The sequence below is a fragment of the Chenopodium album genome, chromosome 18 (genome assembly GCF_948465745.1).
Source record: "Chenopodium album chromosome 18, dcCheAlbu1.1, whole genome shotgun sequence".
Lineage (NCBI taxonomy): Eukaryota > Viridiplantae > Streptophyta > Magnoliopsida > Caryophyllales > Amaranthaceae > Chenopodium > Chenopodium album.
The window spans coordinates 8,179,275-8,199,618 of NC_137851.1; the positions used below are offsets into that span (position 1 = coordinate 8,179,275).

The window sequence follows — 20,344 nt, forward strand, 5'->3', positions numbered from 1 at the left end:
TTTCCAAGGAACAGGTAATATGATTGTAGCGAGGATCGATTACAAAGCTTATGGATGACAATCCACTTAACTTCGTCAGCTTCGTATATAGTTGAATACATGGGGACTTGCCACCATTACAACTTAATTAAGCTTCAAAGAGCAATGATTAAAGCAAAAATATGGCGATTTGTTGCGCCTGCTTTATTTGGTTTTGCTGAATTTAAGGACCTTCATATCTTTTTAATCCACTAAGACATTGTTTATTTACATAATCATGTTTAATGAAATTGTTCCCGTTAATCATATGATATGATATACTCACCTTTAGCTACGAAGTATTTTATTCAATGTACGTACCTAATTACCCTGGTCCAGTGAGTTAATGCATACGAAGTATTTCGGTAAATTATGGGCTCTTTATTCTTTAAAACTCTCATATTGCATTACAATTGATTGTAAAATAGAAACTGGTCGCCAATTCATCATGACTCAAATCTGAGACAAAGCAGGATCTAAGGTAGCAAGCTACCTCTATATGCACAATTATGCATTAGGAAACATATTTAAACAATGCCTCGGCTAATACAAATACGATATTATCAAATAATCAAATTCGCGAAACATATACTACTATTCTTTTTGCACTCTTGTACTGCAAAAGTGCAAAGCTAAAACAAGTCATGAAAACGAACGAATCACCTGTGCAGTGTGCAGTCGTGCGCACATACAAGGTCAAATGAGCGAGACAAAAGAACACCAGAAACCAAAACCTGCAAAAGCATATTTAATCATCAAACTAAAAAATAACATAGCAGTTGCACAAAACTTTGCATATACCATTACCATTTTAAAGAAGAAAAAGGGCCCCAAATTTCTTACTTTAATCAGTAATAATGGCAGCAAATATGGCCCTAAGTCATCAAGTATCTCGCCGCTCAATACTTTAAAACAGTCTTTATTTTTTACTCTTTCACTAGTTAAAAGCACGCTTAAAAGAGATATCACTGAAAATAAATTCTGGACAAAGTTGATTAATCTTTATTTCTGTCTTTTCGAGTTGATATATAGAATATATTACTACTCTGCTTTCATTCCTTGACTTTCACTATTGGTTCAAAGAATCAGGTTATATATATCACACTTCCCTGTAACATTCTTCATTATCCTGCTAGAGTTCTAGGTTAGATAACTACAATGAAAGGTAATTATGATATCTAATAGATAATGCGAGGATGGAACACTTGCTAGTGCTTCCATTCCTACCATCCTGCCCCCTCGGAGGCAGGGGTTCGAGTCTTTTAGGGTGGGGGGGGGGGGTGTTATAATGCACCTGGCAACCCAGGTGTACCTAGAGCTAGGTGCATCTAAGGATATTTTTTTGCTCATTTGATGATTTTTGAAATGAGCAAATGTACATCTGTGGATGCACCTTAAACTAGATACACCTGGGTACATGTAAGAATTTTTAGGGTGTGTTATGGGTAGGTTGTATTAGGGGGTCTTGTAGGAGGATGTTGCTGTGATTATACAAAAAAATTATTTTTTTAAGCAATGATATCTAACAGCATTGTATAGGAAGGAAAATTTCATGATGTATTTTACCTGTTCTTTGGATGCAGAGATTAGTATGGAAGGCATGAAAAGCGTGGCAAATAAGCTTGCAAACATTGATGAAAATGGTCCTGCAAAATGGCTGCCGACATCTGTACCTCCGCCAGAGACTCCTACTGAGTCCATGGAGTTTTTAGCAAGATCATGGAGTGTTTCAGCGACTGAGCTCTCCAAGGCCCTCTCTACCACCCATGTGACGCCAAAATTGACTGAGAAGACGGCATTTGATTTTCTTAAAGATGAACTGAAGCTGAATGTTGCAGATGCTCATACCATCCTTCCAAATAATTATGTAATATCATCTTATCTAAAGCTCATCTGATGAAGGAAAATCGGTATATATACGTTATATCTATAGATGTAGCAATCATTTTTATAAATTTTGTTCTCTTTTAGCAGGAAGATGAACAACCCCATCGCGGAGAAAGTCCTCCAATTTCTCCAAGAGGTAGTGATGACACAAAGGTATATACTTCTTAACTTCTTCAGCCCCATGCCTTCCATCATCTTAATTTCTTCAAGTTATCATGATCAGAAAATAAAGTTCTATTATATAGACAAACTGTAGAGAACTAAGAAACAACTTCCTGAATGTACTAAACTCTTTAAGCGTCATGTAAGAGAGGGTGAAAGCTTATGAGTGACTACATGTCTTACACAGTTATGCAAAAGAGAGCAAGAGAGACAAAGAACATGCAACTATGCCAGTGCTTGAAAAATTCATCTACTTTAATTTTGTTTATTCCATATTTTAACTCAATATATATCATAAAATGAAGAGATGAAATAATTCAGTGCGCTTATTAATTAGGGTGAATGAAAAACCAATGTTAATTAGGGTGATTGAAAAACCAGACCTTTCAGCTTTCTAATGTTTACATGGATTTAAGTGATCAGCTAATCTGGTTTACTCATCAGCTCAATTATATCTGACATGGGTCTAATTTGGCTAGGAACTCTTCTTACTTCATCAAGCACTTCATCCTGATTTTCTATCCAATCAACAGCTGTTAAGAAGTGGGGTAATTAAAAATCTACATCCTTTCAGTTTGGTATTAGATTTAAGTTACTAATTTCGCAAACATGACAGCAACTAATTAATACATGTAATAATTAAGCAGATATGCAAAAGCATAATAAAAGGGAGAACAATGGGGAGACGGATGAAGGATCAAAGGGAGAGAAAGAAGCATGAAATAAGAACTCACAATGCACAGCTACATGCTGCAGTGTCAGTAGCAGGTGTGGCTGCTGCTGTTGCGGCTTTAACAGCCTCAAATGCAACACCAACTGAGGCATCATCTGGACAACCAAAGGCACCAATTAGACCAACTACTGCCCTTGCATCTGCTGCTGCACTAGTAGCATCACATTGCATTGAGATAGCAGAGGATATGGGGGCTGATCAACATCAGATTCTTACAGCTGTTAATTCTGCAATAAATGCAAGGACTAATGGAGATATCATGACTTTAACAGCAGGAGCAGCTACTGGTATAGTAATATTTACACAAACTATCTAATGTGGTATATTTGAACTAAAAAAATGCATAATCAGTACATGCCACTATATAATAAGAAAACATCTATAAATTCCTACTTCCAATCCTAAACACTCAATAAGAAAATTTATTGAAAAATTCTTATCACTATGCAGCGCTAAGAGGAGCTGCCACCTTGAAGGCAAGGCTACACAAAGGGTATGGAGCACCAGGTCTCGCTCTAAGTGAGGAGCAGTCTGAAGATGGCACAGAATCAAACTCAATGACCGCCATGAACTTTGTGATGCAGGGTGGAGAGCTTCTGAAACGTACCAGAAAAGGTAATATAGTAACAGACTGAGTCGATCATAGGCAGTGTCCTGGTGAAGAGTGTCTGACTCTTTGTAAATGTTTGACCCCAGGTGATTTACACTGGAAGCAAGTTTCTTTCAGCATAAATTCAACATTAGAGGTAGAACAACTTACTAATATATAATTTTTCCCATATATACAGCAAGAAAAAGAAAGACAGTATAATGATTTGATTTTCAACTATATTAAGTAATTTCCTAGACAGAGCACAGCATATAAGCAGATAACTAAATCTTTTGTGCTAAGCAGATAGTTGTGAAGCTAAAAAGCACGCATATAGCAGGGGCTTTCACAAAAAAGAAGAAATGTAAGCAACTGATTCCCTCCTCCTTTATTAGCACACAAAATGAGCAATATCTTGCTCACCTTTGTTATGTTTAAATTTAACTAGTGACATTGTTTCGGCAGTTACAGTATCTGGAGTATATTCTGATGTTTTAGCATGGTCTGGAAGAGAGCGAGAAGACAACAGCGAGCAGAAGGCTTACTTTGGGATACAAACAGCTGACAGGGTCATAGAATTCGAATGTAAAAACAAAGGCGAAAAACAAATGTGGACTGATGGGATCCAAAATTTGCTGAATTGCCGCATTAGCATGTAATTACAAACTACTGTAAGTGTAAGAGTTTCGTTGCAGGTTGGCTGGTATAAAATCAGAAATTTCTTTCACGAGTGCATTATGAGAAAAGTTTCCTGATAAAATCTCAAGTCATTTATAAAGAAACTTAAATTTACAACATACAGCAATCTTTGACATGATGCTCATATAGATAATTTCCAAGCATCAAAATTGTACCATCTCTGTTTTACAGAAAGCAGCCCTTGGTCACTCAAGTTCCTTGAGAAAATCCTTGTTGTCAACAAATACCTGTAGAAATCACATTTGCAAAGACGTAAAACTGACATCATATAATTGTTGAAGTTCATACAAAATTATTTAACAGACAATAAAGAATTTAGAAATTGAAGGCCAAATCCACATTTTGTGAAAGGAAAGTTACAAATTCCATCACAGTACATCTCATATTCTCATGTTGATAACAATTCCTCTATCCTGCTTTACGTAATATGTTTTCTATATTGGATGAAGCAAATAATACAGTGAAGTGCAAAAAGAAACAATAAAACTGTTAATACTTTCCCTTTTGCAAAAAAAAATCTAGTAGTCTAGGGACACTTCTGTGATTAAACCCCTTTTTTTTATTTTCAATTTCAATGTGTCTTTAAGATAATTTCTATTTATCTTTGTCAAATCGAGTTTGAAATACACCACACCTTTTGTGTCAGCCAAATTACTTCACTTCCTTGAGGTTCAACGTTCGGCTAATATTCAGGGAAGGAAAGAGAAGAAATGAAAGAGGAGAAATCTCAAAAAGTAAACAAAGTTGTTGAGCAGTCAAAGTAATGTCAAACTAAATCCACGCTTTAGGCAGCTTTTGGAAAGCTAAAGTACTAAACTGTTGAAGGACTGGACCTCTGCAGGCGCATAAGGTTAATGTTAATGACTTAATGTCTATGTTTTGCTAGTGTCTCAAATTAAACTCCTCCAAGGTCCAAATGCACAAAGACCTCACGCATACAGGAAACACTCAGCATCATAAGACCCAAAGAAGTTTACCCAACAAAACTAGATCTTTATACATTAGATTAAGCTAACGTGAGATGACTAACAATCTACTTGGTTGGCATTTTCCACTAAATTTTTCCAACTTCCTAAAAATATAAAGCTTAAACGGAGGCATGGTGGCCTATCAACTCCTCTAAGTAACAGCTGAAGTTTGGAGATTTCTGTGTCGTAAATATACTAAATATTACTAATACAATGCATTTAGGGAATATTCCAGAGTTGCTTCAATCACAATGTAAAATTTTAGAACTTCAAATTTTCACAAGGACATACAAGATACAAAAATCTCCCTACACCATGAAATTGCCACCAAGAGGAAAAATCATGAAATTTTAAGCTACAAATAAAATAAAATTAAGCCGTTTCATGATTAGAGAAATTATACCGTCTTCCAGCCATCAGGATCCAAGCAAGCAGTTATCTTGGTATTTAATCCAGGCAATGGGCCTGGATCAAGTACAATTTTCCCTCCATTAAGTTTAACTGCCTCAGCTGTTTTATATACATCGCCTGTTCCAATAGCAATCTGACAGATAATAAATAAATACATCAACAAATATTTCACACATATGAAAGTTAAAGCCAAGGAAGCTAGAGTAGAAGTAGATATCATGCTTCAAGTCCAAGTTCATCAAGATCGGAAATTTACCTGTGCATAACCATTTCCTTTGTCATACTCTTTGACTCCATAATTGTATGTTAACTCCAGAACAGCATTGTTATTCTCTGGACCATAACCCATTATAGCTGTTGTGTACTGGAAAACATCATTTTTCAGTCAGCAAAGATGTTTGACAGACAATACCAATCAATAAATTTAAAAATTAATACACCACAATGACACATCAAGAATGATGAGAGCTTAATAGCTTAACAAAAGCACTAAAAGCCAGTCTTTCCCGTTGCTGGATCCAAAATATCTTAACTGCTCCCTGGAAACTAAGAATTATCTGAATAGATTAGGTTCCAGGCTATTCAGTTTACTTTGAGCCAAAAGTCAGCTTCCTGAAATGGTGAAGCCATTTTTTCAATGCTTCTAAAGAGGCTCTTTCTCTAGAAGAAGAGGAAGCCAGGCTATGCAGCCTTACCCTTGCAATGAATAACAAGGCTGTTTCAAGTTGACACCTGGACACCTAAAAAATCCTCAAGAGCTATGAAGATTTATATGTGCTGGCAGAAAGTTTGAGCATAGAACTCACTGAGTCCATCACACAGACACCGACATTTTTTACAGGCTCACTTCTTTGCACAAGAGGCCAAAGCTCTAGAGAAAGAAAAGATGGTACTGAATACCCTTTTATCTCATCATTGTCCCAATGTTTTATAATGAAGCAAGTCACTGACAAATACTAAACAAGCCCCTAACAATCCACCATATGGTGACAAAAGAAAACCTTCCCCATCTGATTTATACCTAATGAGGCAAGACCTTAAATTACAGGTAACGTTTTTTTTACCTTGTGCTCAGGAAAATCCATCTTGCGGAATAGCTCCATGCCATATGCCTTCAAATTCAGAAAGCGCACAACAAATGAACAATCAGACATGCAACACGTAAAAAACACCACCTGATGGCCAACAAACCAGCCATTGAGTCAAAGTTACCTTTTTATAGAAACTAATGGCACGATTAATATCTCCAACTCTAAGCATCACCTTGCAAAGGGGCTCTAACATAGATGCCCTTTCCAATAGCTCAAACTTATAACCATCTGGATCTTCTATAAAAGCAATAATGGAACTTTCACCTTTATCTGGACCAGGTTCCCTTGTGACCTTTCCACCCTTTGCCTTAACAAGATCCACTGTTTTAGCAACCTACAGCAAAATAATGTCCTAAAAAAAGTAAAAAACTGGCCATATTCTCATAGCATGCATCTTTAAACAAAAACTGAAGTTTCAAATATCAAGAGGACGTCTAAAAGGAAAATAGTCCAAAATGAAAACGAAAATTAAAATGTGACATGTTAAGAGAAAAAGGGTACACGGAAAGCTAGAAGCTTGCAAAAAGATTAGTATCAATCCTTCTCGGTCAAATTGAACAAATGCGTTCACTATACTATATCTGGTGCACATAAATACAGGAAGATGTACAAGAAGGCTCATGATAATCAAAAACAAAAATAAAACGTCATCTCATATTTAAGTTAGCATATTCTATTTTGGGACATCCCATGAGTAAAAATTTTCTACTCTACATTTTCTATTAAGTTGGGCCCACTCACCGACCACTTAATTTCTTTACTTTTCTACAAATTACATGGTCCCCCAGGTGCACAATGCTCATGGTGCGCTCGATCAAAAACAGCTATCTATGTTCTTTGAATTTGAACTATACATGCTCTTTACAGAATGTTGTTTACGTTTGAACTATATGCTCTTATACTTGGTGTTCTGTTCGTATGAAGTGGATGCTCTTTATATAGATCTTTGTATATTTCCCTCATGTTCTATAGAGAAGGGAGGTGTGCACCTTTAAGATTGATCGGGCTATAGTTTTAGAACAAGTGCACATAAACCAAGTAATTCTACTCTTCACTCTCCTTAATCTCCATTCTCCATGCAGAAAGTAGATGTTAACCAAAATAAGAGGTTGAGAACATATACAAGATATCAACCCAAAAGTTAAGAAAAGAAGGTAGGGACTAGGGGAAATAATTGCAAGCTCTCAAACAAGCAAAGCGACTTTCAGGAAATATTAGACATGAATAGATTGTATCTGAAATTCTATAAGGATATAATTTCTCCATCTAAAACAAGTTTCAACTTTACCAAGATTATTCTTAAGTGTGACATTGGATATAGTTTCTACTTACCTTACCTTAGAAGATACTCTGTAGTACATAGTAATCTATAGCGTTAAGTGCTGGAAAATCTAAGAAATTCAAGGAAACTCACATCCTCTACCGCAACACCAAAGTGACCAAAACCGGCCCCAATGTCATATTTGTCAACTCCATAGTCTGCAATAATTAATTTAAGGACAACACCTTATCATGTAAGATGCACTTCACACAGCAAAGAAACAAAGTAACCGCATGAAAGGAAAGGTAAATCAACTAAAATAATTGGCCTGGGTGTTCATGGTATTGGAAATAAATGGAGTTAAAGCCAGATAGCTTACTGTATGTAAGTTCAACAGTAAAGTGTGACTCTTCAGGTCCATAACCAAGAAACGCATTTGAATACTTCTCCTCTGGAATGTCTCTTTTCCGTAATAACTTCATGCCAAGGCATTCCGTATAGAATCTACAGGCTTCCCACACAAATAAGTCATCTGCTTCATAATGAGCAAATCTTAAAGTCACAGATGTTCAGAGTTGGAAATTTACTTTATAGTCTTATCTAAATCCCCAACACGATAGACAGCATGAAGTAATCTTCTCTTGTCATTTTTAGCCCACTCCACAGCATATTCCTCGGTGACAGAAGGTCTTGCTTCAGCTATATTACCGACTGTACCAGCCTCCAGTATATTCTTTTCTAGCCTTGGCAGTGTAGATTCCTTAAGACCAACCAACTGTGGCTGTGAGACAGCTGTAGAGCATGAAATATGTATTAGTGCAAACTTGATACTAACTTCATGAGATCAATATCATTTCCTTCCACATTTTTCAACAGATTTCCTCCAACAACATTTCCCAAACGAATACACAAACATTGAACATCGCAAACTCCTGGCAGCACCACATCAAACAACAACTTCTGCAGATACCAAAGTACAGTTTTCCCACCTAAACCATTCTCCGGTAAGAAATTCTGTCATAGACAATGGACAAGAGCTTGCTTCAAAATTTCTAGATACACTTGGGTTTCATCCACCACTCCATAAATGTGAAACTCCTCATTAGGATTCAAGAATTTATATCAATTTTAATGTGATCGTATGCTTAAAACTCTTTCCTTTAACGTCTCTTAATGCTTCTTTATAAGATTCACAAGCCATCTTGCTTGTCGAAAAATCCTCCCAACGGAATAAAAAAAATGCATCAAACTATAGCAATCTACACAGTGAATTCAACTACAATTCAAAAATTGCAACAACTGAATGACATGATTTTTTATTATCATATAATCCTCGCATCAAACATTCTAGGGGGGTGTTTGATATGACTAATGGAAATGGAGTGGAAAGGAAACAAATAAGTGGGAGGAAAGGAATCATTTAACTCTACCTTTCCATTTGTTTGGTTTAATCATGGAAAAGAATCACTTAAACCTATCTTCCTTCATTTTTGTTTGAGGAGAATAAGGGTAATTGTTACCTTAGGTTACAGAGGTAATGGTAATTGTTACCCAAATCTTCCAAGTTCCAACCAAACACTTGATAACGGTAATGGTTTATTTGAATCCGTTTCCAATCAAAAAACACTCCAACCAAACATGCTCTAAGTTTCTAACAATCGAATGCCACTCTTCAACTGTATAACAATAGCGCGATTTTATCCTTTCTTATCAACATTTGACAACTTTTACTGTCAATTTCCTCCACAATATCAACAAAAAAAATTAACAATAAAACAATATCTTATGAATCTAGATTTTGCAATAAGTTTAGCAATGATATTTTCACATTTTATTTCATCAATACTTAACTCTGCAAAAACGTATGATGAAAATTAGCATTAATTAATCAAAATTGTCTTATAATTAATTTCAAAAAAGAAGCATTATATCCAAATTATCATCAATTAGGCCCTAACATTACAAAACTAATCATTTCAACATGAAAAACATGGGTTATAGTTTCCTATCTACTAAATTAAACAATCAAACATCAAAATGCAAAAAAATAAAATCAAAATTCGAAATGTATTTCGAAAAATATCATCAGCGCATATGAAATTGCAGTAAGAAAGAGGAATTAGAGGTAATTACCAGCACCGAAATGAAGGAGAGAGAGGCGGCGAGAGATATGAAAGGAGGAGAGAGAAAATGCGACGCGAGAATGAGAAGCGATTAACCTTGAGTTGGAGAATGTTGAAGAGAGAGACTGTCGAAGTGGAGGTGCGAATGAGAGTGGAGAAGACGACGCCATTGTTGCTGCTGTAGTGTTAATTTCTCTCTCTGCAACAGATTTTTTTGGCGCTTTCTTAATTATCTGTTGTTATATTTCTTTGGTGGTCAATTTGTCATAATGGTTTGGTTCTCCGTCTCGACTGTGGCTCAGCGGACAATATTAGAGATGGCTATGAGATGGTTAGTGGTGTCCATAATTCGGATTAAAATCGAAATTCAATCCAATTCAAATCGAATTATCAATTCGGATAGGACTTGAAATTTAAATCGGATTGGACTGGATCAAAATTTTTTGAAAATTCGGATTTTCGGATTAGATCGGATTGACCCTAATTGGATCCAATTCAAACCGAAAACCGAATTGTAAAATTATAATTATTTATGGCTAGACTCTAGTCTAGGCATCTTACCCTACACCCCTTTCCTCAAATACTCACTTTCACTACATAAACGCACTGTCCCCCTCCCCACCATATATATACAAAAAAAAAAAAAAAAAAAATCAAACCATCATTCTCATTTCACTTTCTCCCTCCTTACCCATTTTCTGCATTTTCTCTCTCCACACCCATTTTTCGCATTTTTAAATCCGAACATTTCTACGAATTTGTGACAAATTATCAAAAAAAATTGTTCAATTACTACCAAATCAAGGTCGAAATTCAAAGGAGCAAGTGTTGTTGTTCATATTTAGTTCGAAAAAGAGTATAAACACTAGTTTTAATAAATTTTTGTTGCAATTGTGTTACAGGAATAACATCAAAGTGTAAAACATGGAAAAAAGAGTATTAACTATTGCTTTTTAATAATTTTTACTAATTTTCATTTAAATATTATCAAGCTGAATAAATACATTTTGATTTTTGGGTGTGAAGTCTTTTTTTTTTTTTTTTTTGCAGTACAAAGGAAACAGTTTCAGAGAAGAATATCAAAGAATATGGAGAAAAGTAAGCACTAGTTAAATTAGTTCGTAGTGGTTTTTTTTTTTTTAATGAATGTTCATTTTCATTTTGATAAATGTTCATTTATATATTAGTATACAGTCATTCACATGTTAATAAATGATTAATATAATTGTTCATTTACATATTACTACGTAGTCATTGTATTAATATTCATTCTTTTTCATAGTTTGGAGTGGAAAATTATTTTGATGAGTGTTCATTTGTATTTTGACAGATGTATGTTCAATCACATAAAAGTATATGATTTTTCACATATATTAGTATACGATTATTAGAATATTGATAAATATTTATATTTTGGTCATCCTCTTCAAATATTTCATGCTCGGTTCAATTTTGAGTTTCAATATATGTCTTTTTCATATGGATGTATGGTAAATCACATATTGATAGCTTCAAGAGTTATTCACATATATATTTCATGTTCATTGATTGATATCTTTCATAGGCATTTTTAAACCAATGCATGTTCATTTATATATTAATAGATATTCATTTTCATATTGAATTATGCAAAAATGTTCATTATTTATTAATAGTTGTTCATTTTCATATTAATGGATGATCATTTATACACTAATATATGTTCATTTATATATTAATATATGTTCATTTCCGTATTGATCATTTCAATTGTTATACTATTCATATTCATATGAAAATTGGTTCATTTCAACACTTATTCTTGCTCAAATCTAACGAAAAATTCATTTATTTTTGTCTATTAGTTTAACAAAGAATCGTGGATATAGTGAGCTACACCACACAATAGCAATGAAAAAAAAGGAAGACGACAAAAATAAGGAAAGCAAGAAGGCATGGATTCGCACTACACGGACCAATAACACGAGCTTGAATTTTTCGATTTTGGATCGAGAATTCATTGTGTATAATAATATGCATGTGTGGAATTGTGTTGTATATTTATATATTCAATATTTTAATTTTTGGGGACATACAATTTCTATTTGACGACTTATATAATGTTCATATTAGGGAAACAACATATATATATGTTCATATTTTTTGACGACTTATATAATGTTCATATTAGGGAAACAACATGTTCATAAATAAAAAACTAAATATTCATAAGAACTTGTATTTGTGGTCGAGCATTTACAATTGTTGACTTTGAACCATCATTCACTAACTATATTAGAATATACATGTTCATAATCACACCTGAACGATCAATAGAAAACTGTACGAAAGCTAAACATTCGGTTCTTGTATCAAGTCTCTCATAGGACCTAATATTTCTACATTTATTATCTTTATAATCCTCATCAAAACAAATAAATCTTTTCATAGAAAATGAGTCATCCCTTCGCCTCTTACTCCTCCAAACTCTAATTCAAAAACCTTTCATAAAAGTATACTCATTATACATTTCATAAGCATCATCTTCGGAAGGAAATTGTTTTCCCCAAAAATCAAACTGATTTGCTTCTTGAAAAATAATAGCATCCTCTTTTCCACTGCAATAAATAAACATGTAACAGATGAACACATATAGTAGCATTTTTGGACAATTACAATAATGCATTTGATCACTTACAGTTAAATTACTATATGTAAAAATATAAATGATCATCTATATAGTTACATAACTGAATATTATTTATGAAATTAAAAAACATTGATAATCATTAAAAGTCACATGTACAACTTATAATTCCATAAACACAAATATATATATATATATATATATATATATATATATATATATATATATATATATGTATATATATATATATATATATATATAAATGAACATTTATAATTGCATAATTGAACATTATTACAACAAAACAGAATAACAAATGTTAAGATTTTTTTTTTAGGGAACAAATATTAAAATACGTTCACTAGTTAAAATAGATATGAGCATCTTTAAAAGAATGAAAATCATTTAAATTCACATGTACAACATATATATTCAAATACAACTAAAATAAACCTATAGTTTACTATAAAAAACATACATTAAACATAAATGAACATTTACTATTATACAAGTGATCATTTTTTTAACTAAGATTATTTTTATGCGACACAACAAGCTGATAAAAATAATCGGTTAACAATATTATTATAAAAACTATAGATGTTCATATAAGACACACAAAACTGGAAAGGCAACAATCAAATAATAAGATTACAATCAAAATTACAAAATAAAAACAATAACACAAATAAGAATCAAATTAGAAGAATAATACAACCAAAACTATATATGAATCAACTAATAACAACAATAACAATGCTAAAACCAAAGCATTATCAAAATTATAATCAATACAACAAAAACTATGAAATCGAAAGCATTATAATCATAATTACTCACATTGATTGAATGACAAATTACTCACATTGATTATTAAACGAGTCGAGTACAGCAAGGAGGAAAAATAGAGTCACAATCATGATCAAATGCAATTGAGATATAAATCTCCATGGAAGAAGAGAAAAATTTGAAAAAAAAATCAAAAAATATAGAAGAGAGAAAGTGAAATCAGTTAAAAGAGGAGAGAGAAATTAAAATTGGTGAAATGAGGAGAGAGAAAAAGAAGGAAATTTGGTCTGGAAAGAACATTATATACTTGCTTGAATGGAAAGTAAAGAAGAAAACAAAAAAACAAAGAAAAAAAAAATAAAACTGGCGGGGGAAAGGGGATAAAACGACGTAGTTAGTTGAGGTGTATAGGGGAAGCTGCCTAGACTAGAGTCTAGGGAAAAATTTATAGTAAAATTAAGCTTGTATAAATATGTATTTCTTTATTTTTTGTAGTTTAGCTCAAATACTTACTAGTACATAAAATAAATTAAGGAGACTTTGTACTAATTAATTAATTAATGACTTGATGTTGAACTATATATTTTAATCATGATTTTGAAGACTTGTATTTATATTAAAGCTTTATTTTTATAATCGTATTAGGCGCTAAAAAATAATGTATTATAATTCGGATTTTCGGATCGGATCCAAATAACCGAATTTTAATTCGGATTGGATTAAATTGGGAGAGAAATTCTGATCAGATCGAATTGGAAAATTGAAAACCAAATTATATTTCGGATTGGATCGGATTTGGACTAAATCCAAACCGAAAACCGAATGGACACTCTTAGAGATGGGCACATCTTGAGCTTGGCCAGTAGGTTGAAAACTTTCTCGGGCTTAACATCGGGCTTACCACGTCCTGATATCGGCGGGTTATGTGTGGATCGGGCCTAAAATTGCAAAAACATGGCCCAAGCACGACTCGGGACCGTGGGCATTGTGGGCGTGTCGAAAACCAGATATTCTCAAAAAATTCGATAATTCTTACGATATGCTAGGTTGCACAAGATCCCCTACTGACAGCTGACACGAATATGGGTATCATATTTATACGAGAAAATGTCTATCTCAAAATAAGGGACACGGGTACGGGATGATAAAATTCACATCTTATATTTGAAAAAAAAAAAGAATTTAACCCTATATTTGTCACACCGTCCTCTTATTAGATCATACTATATATGAAGGCACTTATATTATTTAACAATTACCTTATTCATCTTACTTTACTTGAATTTTCTTATTAAAAAAAGTTGAACAACTCATATAATAGTAGGATATGGTCCGAATCGTCGTGCATCTCACGAGTGTCGGTGTCCGACACGGACACGACATTTGGATGAAGTGTCCATGTAATCTAGATGATATGTGAATTACGAATTATGATAATTTGTATTGGCTACATATACAATGAATGATGGTTGGTTATAAAACTTTCTTTGTTATTTCTCATTGTCATAACTAATGTAGTTAGTTCAATGTTTATAATAATTACATTAGGATATTTTGTTATATAATGGTGATGTACAAGTCCAAAGACCCATTTATAGGCCGATTGTTTCGTGTTTCTATAGGTCCTAATATGGGTGTACAGAGTTTGGTCTACACCGCACCAAACTTTCCTTTTCTTCCCTCCTTTCCTCTCCCTCCCCTTCTTTTGTTTATCCAAACACATCACAAGAATTGAACCTTCAAAAAATCGAGACCACATGGTCCACATTCATGTTGGCCTGGCCTGTTTAACATCATACAAACCAACTGCATTCCTTTCATCATCTGAAGCTTCTTTACCTCCTAGCCCATCCCAAATTTACATCCTCCTCAATTTTCCAACTTAGACACACACTCCGATCCTGATACATTTAATTGACATCACACAAACAAAGAGAGCCAAATTCAACAAACTAAAAAATGTACCAACCTACAAAAAACAAAGAGTAACCACAACACTTCCCACGTCATGCAAATAATTTGCAGTAAAAGCAATAAAGAAAGCGAAATAAAAGAACACCTAAGTCATCTAACATGAAGAACAACGAAAAGGAACGAAGCTAGATAAAACAAATGCCCCTTAAACCAGAACATGGGCCATAAATACATCTCAAGGGCAACAAAATTGGCAAAATTAAATCCAAAACATGTCCTTAATTAATCAAAGAAATGCATCAATAATTTGGATTTCTGCTGTCTCGTGCTGAATTTCGACTTATTATCTATTTTCGTACATGATGTTTAATGACACTTTCTTAATAATCATGTATTATACCAATACGAAATACATAATACGTATAATGAATATCGTAATTAAACTTCATTATCTTTTACGATTAAAAATCCGCCACTCCGTATACGATTTCATCCTATAGCTAGGATGGTTTGGCTGGATCATACAAATGACCCCGGCAAGTAGCTAGACTCTAGCAAGTTTTTTTTTTTTTTGGTTTGTTGAAAGGAGACTCTAGCAAGTTAAACAAGTAAAGTTGACAAATGATAAGAAGGGCGGCCACTCGGACAAAAGTCGTACGTACTTACGTGGTTGCCAGCTTTAGTATGCAAATAATTCACATAAATATTTGATCAACTTCAAAGGAAATCATCATGCACGTTCAAACTTTTGGGATAGTTGTAATTATTTTTATTTGTCAATTGTGTAGTGGTGCATGAACGTTGACGCCTTTTGGTCCAAATTACTTCGAATTACTCACTAATGTAATTGGACAATTTTTTAGTACACAAAAGTGACAAAACATAAGCATGTAACGATAAGATTGGGGGTACCTCTATGTATTCCATATGTTTCAATATTCATTATAGATTTACAGTTATATTTTGAAATTTGAATTGGCAATATTTGTCAACTTTACCTTGATTATCATAGGAGTAAGTCATAGCAATATTGATTTCAAATCTGAAAACAAGAATATTATTGCAAAAAATTTAATGAGGGGTGAGCAAATAAATATACAAATGAGATGGTTCTAGGCACTAAATAGGCCTTTCGAGCCCCTTTAGGAACCCAAAGAAGTATGCACCTCGATGTCTTATTTTTGTTGAGTAAAAAATGTTTTTCGGGTCTAAATTTGAAGGCTAAATGCTTTAATAATGCATGAAAATTGAAAATACATCATTTTTAGATATTTTGGATTGCGGAATTAGTGTCGAAATCCCATCAAAGGGTGCAACCCAAGATCATATTGTATTGTTTGTAACTATATACGCCCCCTAACCAGTCACATAAAAGCCCATGATGGTTTTGAATTGATGAAATGGAGACATAAATTTCTTATGTATTTGGCTAAATCAATAATTAATTTAAGAGGCAAAGAGAATGGTTACAACCAAGTAAATAGTCACCAAATGTCTTGTGAAATCCATAGGTATCGTCTTTTCCTCTTTCCTTCGAGCAAAAGAAAGTCGAAAATTATCCATAACTAAAGACTATGATTCATGCTTTTGAAAAAATTTCCCAAATTGAAATGGTTATGAAGGGTGTCCCTTTGAATTACAAAAATGCTTTGTAACCCATAATAAACCTACTAGTAAGTAGTAAGCCTCCTTTCAAAAAAAAAAAAAAAAAAAAAAAAAAAAAAAACTAGTAAGCCTGCTAGTTGATTTGTCACTGTTTTGAGGTCAAATGTGTGTAACAAAAGTTTTAAAAAAATTCCAGTCACTTCCAAAACAAAATAATGTGACAAAGACGAATCCGTTGTTACGCATAATAATAAATCAGTTCAGCTTGTATTTTAGCCCCCTTTTTTTTGGTGCTATCTTTGAATTAATAATTAGTATGTTGGTGGGATGCAAAACGCATAATTAGTGGATCGATAATGATTTTGATTTAACGCAAAAACCTCCTTTAATTTGGGTGTTCCTTATTGGTCCGACGTTGACCTGTGAAAAACCTTTATTAGCAGAGAAATATAGTACTCGTGTATGAAAATCAACAATGTACTAGCAACAAATTTTTTTAAAAAAAATGTAGCAAGTGAAAAAATTAAAAATTAAAAAGAATAAAAATAAAAAAAATCTACTTTTCAAAAATGATTTTCTCAGCGTCATGTAAGCAGTTTTTTTTTTTTTTTTTGAACTTCTTTTATATCTAAAAAACCAAATTAAGATTATTTTAAAAAAATATAAAATAAAAAATTAATAGTTTATATACGTAGTATTAAATTATCAAGTGGGATGTATACTAATAAATCATTGCATCCAAAAAAAAAAAAATAATAATAATAATAATAATAATTTTGTAAGGCATAATGTATACTAAAATATCATTTTCACCCTTGACCATATAACATGATCACATGGACAAAGGAATCTCCACCTTTGCAGCTCCACCCTTCACTAATAATCTTTCTTACTATCTTTATATATAAATGTATGCTCGTTTTTAGCTAAGGCATGCACTTGCATCTCATTCGTCAAAATTTTTTGTACGTAAGAGTAGTAGAGTATATACTACTCTATTATTAGAGAGAAAAAGTCTGTAAAATTACTCCATCAACATGCCTAGCAGAATAGCCCTTGGAACAAGCCGAGAGGCAACGCAACCCGATTGCATCAATGCCCTGGTCGTTGAATTCATTTGCACCTTCCTCTTCGTCTTTGCCGGTGTTGGATCCGCCATGGCTGCTGGTACCGCCTTCTCTCCATTTTTATGATCATTTTAAATAAATAATACAGTATATACAGAGTACTTCGAATTTTATAATTCAATTAGAGAAAAGGAAAGAGGCTTGTAAATAAAATTAATTTTCTTATTAATTAATGTTTTACAACGGAATATTCTATTAGCGATGACTCCTATAGGTCTAAGCTACTTTGCATAATAATGATAAGGTTATGCTCCACATATTAATTAGCTCCACTTGTATGATATTCCACACATACGTTATCCTAAACCTACCAAATTACCAAAAGTCATCATCTTATATTACATGTGGTTGGAAACTTGTCTTAAATCTTAAATCTTAGATATCATAATCTTTTACTTCGTATAACTTTAACCAGTTAAGCTAGATGATATTTACGACTTTGATCAATTGTGAATTGATCACTTTGCTATCATCAAGAAAAATGTTTATATTCCAATAATTATGCATATTTTGACATAGTTGAAAAATGTGAATTGTACAGATAAAGCAGGAGCAAGTACCATAGTAGGGTTGTTATTCGTGGGAATAACACATGCATTTGTAGTAGCAGTGATGATTGCTGCAGGATTTAACATTTCTGGAGGTCACTTGAACCCTGCTGTTACTCTTGGTCTTGCTATTGGTGGCAATATCACAATTATCAGATCTCTTTTGTATTGGATCATCCAATGTCTTGCTTCGGCACTTGCTTGTTTTTTGCTTACCTATGTCACTGGTGGACTGGTAATTTTTTTTTTCCTTTTTACCTTAATTATTATTGATAGAGTATAAAATATGTTTTATCTTTTCTGGTATTTTTTAAAATTATATTCAAAATCAGTTGTCAAATTATCTTACCTTTTATTTATATATACATAATATTACTATATATAATAAGAACATTTTAGGACATTCATTTATAAACTATAAGCTCAATAATTAAGATAACTTTTTTTTTTCCGAGAAATTCTAAAATAATTCACTAGCTATGTACGTGACTCCTATATACGACGTGCAAAATAATGTAATTAAGTTTTAATTAAGTTTATTGCTGGTTAAATAGAACTATAGTGGAGAGACGAATATAGACATATCCACCTACCTTTGGTCCTAAAATGTGTCTTTACATCAACATAATAAGTCTAGTTTTGTCTAGTAGTTACATCAATCCGTCGAAAACATAATTTAAAAGCAAAAAGGTGGCACGTAGAACATAGAAATATAGTAGCAAGGTTCATATGTGAAACTTTTACAAAGTTGATAATTTGAAACAATATATCACAACGAAACGGAAAAATAAGAGATCACACAGAAGTATATCATTTACTCCATTTTTATACATGTTTATTGAAAGAGTATTACGGAGTAGTATATATTTATTTAAAGAGACGTAGAGAGTATTAATTTTGACGTTTTTTCCTTTCACAATGCAGGTAACCCCTATACACTCTCTTCCAAAGGGGGTGGACCCTCTACAAGGATTGGTGATGGAAGTGATCCTAACATTTTCTCTCCTCTTCACAATTTACACCACCATTGTGGACCCAAAGAAGGGCCCACTTCAAAGCCAAGGTATATTGCTTACTGGGCTTGTGGTTGGGGCCAACATCTTTGCTGGTGGGCTTTTCTCTGGGGCATCAATGAACCCAGCTAGGTCATTTGGGCCGGCTCTTGTTAGCTGGAACTGGACTGATCACTGGGTTTATTGGGTTGGCCCACTCATTGGTGGAGCTCTTGGTGGCCTCATTTGTGACAACTTCTTCATTGTTAGATCTCATGTTCCTCTTACAAGAGATGATGAAGCATTTTAATAATATCATTATTGTGCAATTAAAATGTAATTAGTTGCACTTGAGTATTTGAGAAAAGAGCAAGCTTCTTGATGTAACTTTGCAATTAAGTGGATAATTTAATCGAATATTGGTCTCTAATAAAAAAGCAACGTAAGTCTGTCTTGAATATTGTTCCACTGCACTTTAATAGGATAAACTTTAAAACTTTTACCGTAAATATCACTTATTCACAACTGACAATATGGCTATATAAGGTATTTGATCAAAATTACATAGTTTTTAGTTTTTACGTGTAAAATATATATTTTAAAATGTGTATTAAATATCGTGAAAAAAAAAAAAAAAGCTTAAAGTTTGATGCCTTATACTTCTTATTTGGTACATCAAGGTCATAATCAATTTCTACAATATAATCATAAATGTTAAACTCAAGAATATTGTGGAGAAAACGAAAAAAAATTTCTCTAAAAATTAGAGAGGCCTGATACCATGTTAAACTCAAGAATATT

The 20,344-nt window shown here is 33.1% G+C and overlaps 3 protein-coding genes across 5 annotated transcripts; 2 read left to right on the plus strand and 1 right to left on the minus strand.

Moving 5' to 3' along the window:
- The first annotated feature begins 1,057 nt into the window (after nucleotides 1-1,057).
- On the plus strand, nucleotides 1,058-4,149 carry LOC145591396 (VAN3-binding protein-like). Its single transcript, XM_081647834.1, has 9 exons — nucleotides 1,058-1,183; nucleotides 1,602-1,885; nucleotides 1,990-2,058; nucleotides 2,547-2,615; nucleotides 2,715-3,087; nucleotides 3,251-3,415; nucleotides 3,497-3,546; nucleotides 3,696-3,753; nucleotides 3,855-4,149. The coding sequence occupies exons 1-9, from the start codon at nucleotides 1,177-1,179 to the stop codon at nucleotides 4,046-4,048; spliced, it is 1,269 nt and encodes a 422-aa protein (XP_081503960.1). The 5' UTR covers nucleotides 1,058-1,176; the 3' UTR covers nucleotides 4,049-4,149.
- On the minus strand, nucleotides 3,009-10,220 carry LOC145591397 (lactoylglutathione lyase GLX1-like). Of its 3 annotated transcripts, none has more exons than XM_081647836.1 (10): nucleotides 9,953-10,220; nucleotides 8,407-8,611; nucleotides 8,199-8,323; nucleotides 7,973-8,037; nucleotides 6,680-6,892; nucleotides 6,532-6,579; nucleotides 5,724-5,831; nucleotides 5,460-5,600; nucleotides 4,244-4,315; nucleotides 3,009-3,027 (listed from the first exon to the last, which is right to left on the minus strand). In XM_081647836.1, exons 1-9 carry the CDS (start codon nucleotides 10,110-10,112, stop codon nucleotides 4,274-4,276), a joined length of 1,107 nt encoding a protein of 368 aa, XP_081503962.1. In that variant the 5' UTR covers nucleotides 10,113-10,220; the 3' UTR covers nucleotides 3,009-3,027; nucleotides 4,244-4,273. The 3 variants fall into 3 exon arrangements, with proteins under 3 accessions (XP_081503962.1, XP_081503963.1, XP_081503961.1); XM_081647837.1 differs by lacking the exon at nucleotides 3,009-3,027 and adding an exon at nucleotides 3,488-3,506; XM_081647835.1 differs by lacking the exon at nucleotides 3,009-3,027 and having other exon boundaries at nucleotides 4,091-4,315.
- Nucleotides 10,221-17,736: 7,516 nt separating this feature from the next.
- On the plus strand, nucleotides 17,737-20,001 carry LOC145592962 (aquaporin TIP4-1-like). Its single transcript, XM_081649481.1, has 3 exons — nucleotides 17,737-18,043; nucleotides 18,545-18,786; nucleotides 19,476-20,001. The coding sequence occupies exons 1-3, from the start codon at nucleotides 17,914-17,916 to the stop codon at nucleotides 19,851-19,853; spliced, it is 750 nt and encodes a 249-aa protein (XP_081505607.1). The 5' UTR covers nucleotides 17,737-17,913; the 3' UTR covers nucleotides 19,854-20,001.
- Nucleotides 20,002-20,344: the final 343 nt, after the last annotated feature.

Coding starts and splice junctions, on each gene's coding strand:
- LOC145591396 (XM_081647834.1), top strand. Junction 1,886..1,989: donor CCATCCTTCCAAATAATTAT/GTAATATCATCT, acceptor GTTCTCTTTTAG/CAGGAAGATGAACAACCCCA. Junction 2,616..2,714: donor AACAGCTGTTAAGAAGTGGG/GTAATTAAAAAT, acceptor ATAATTAAGCAG/ATATGCAAAAGCATAATAAA.
- LOC145591397 (XM_081647836.1), bottom strand. CDS start 10,112: ATGGCGTCGTCTTCTCCACTCTCATTCGCACCTCCACTTCGACAGTCT. Junction 8,038..8,198: donor TACTGTTGAACTTACATACA/GTAAGCTATCTG, acceptor TAATTATTGCAG/ACTATGGAGTTGACAAATAT. Junction 5,832..6,531: donor TGGATTTTCCTGAGCACAAG/GTAAAAAAAACG, acceptor GATGTTTTCCAG/TACACAACAGCTATAATGGG.
- LOC145592962 (XM_081649481.1), top strand. CDS start 17,914: ATGCCTAGCAGAATAGCCCTTGGAACAAGCCGAGAGGCAACGCAACCC. Junction 18,044..18,544: donor TGGATCCGCCATGGCTGCTG/GTACCGCCTTCT, acceptor TGAATTGTACAG/ATAAAGCAGGAGCAAGTACC. Junction 18,787..19,475: donor CCTATGTCACTGGTGGACTG/GTAATTTTTTTT, acceptor TTCACAATGCAG/GTAACCCCTATACACTCTCT.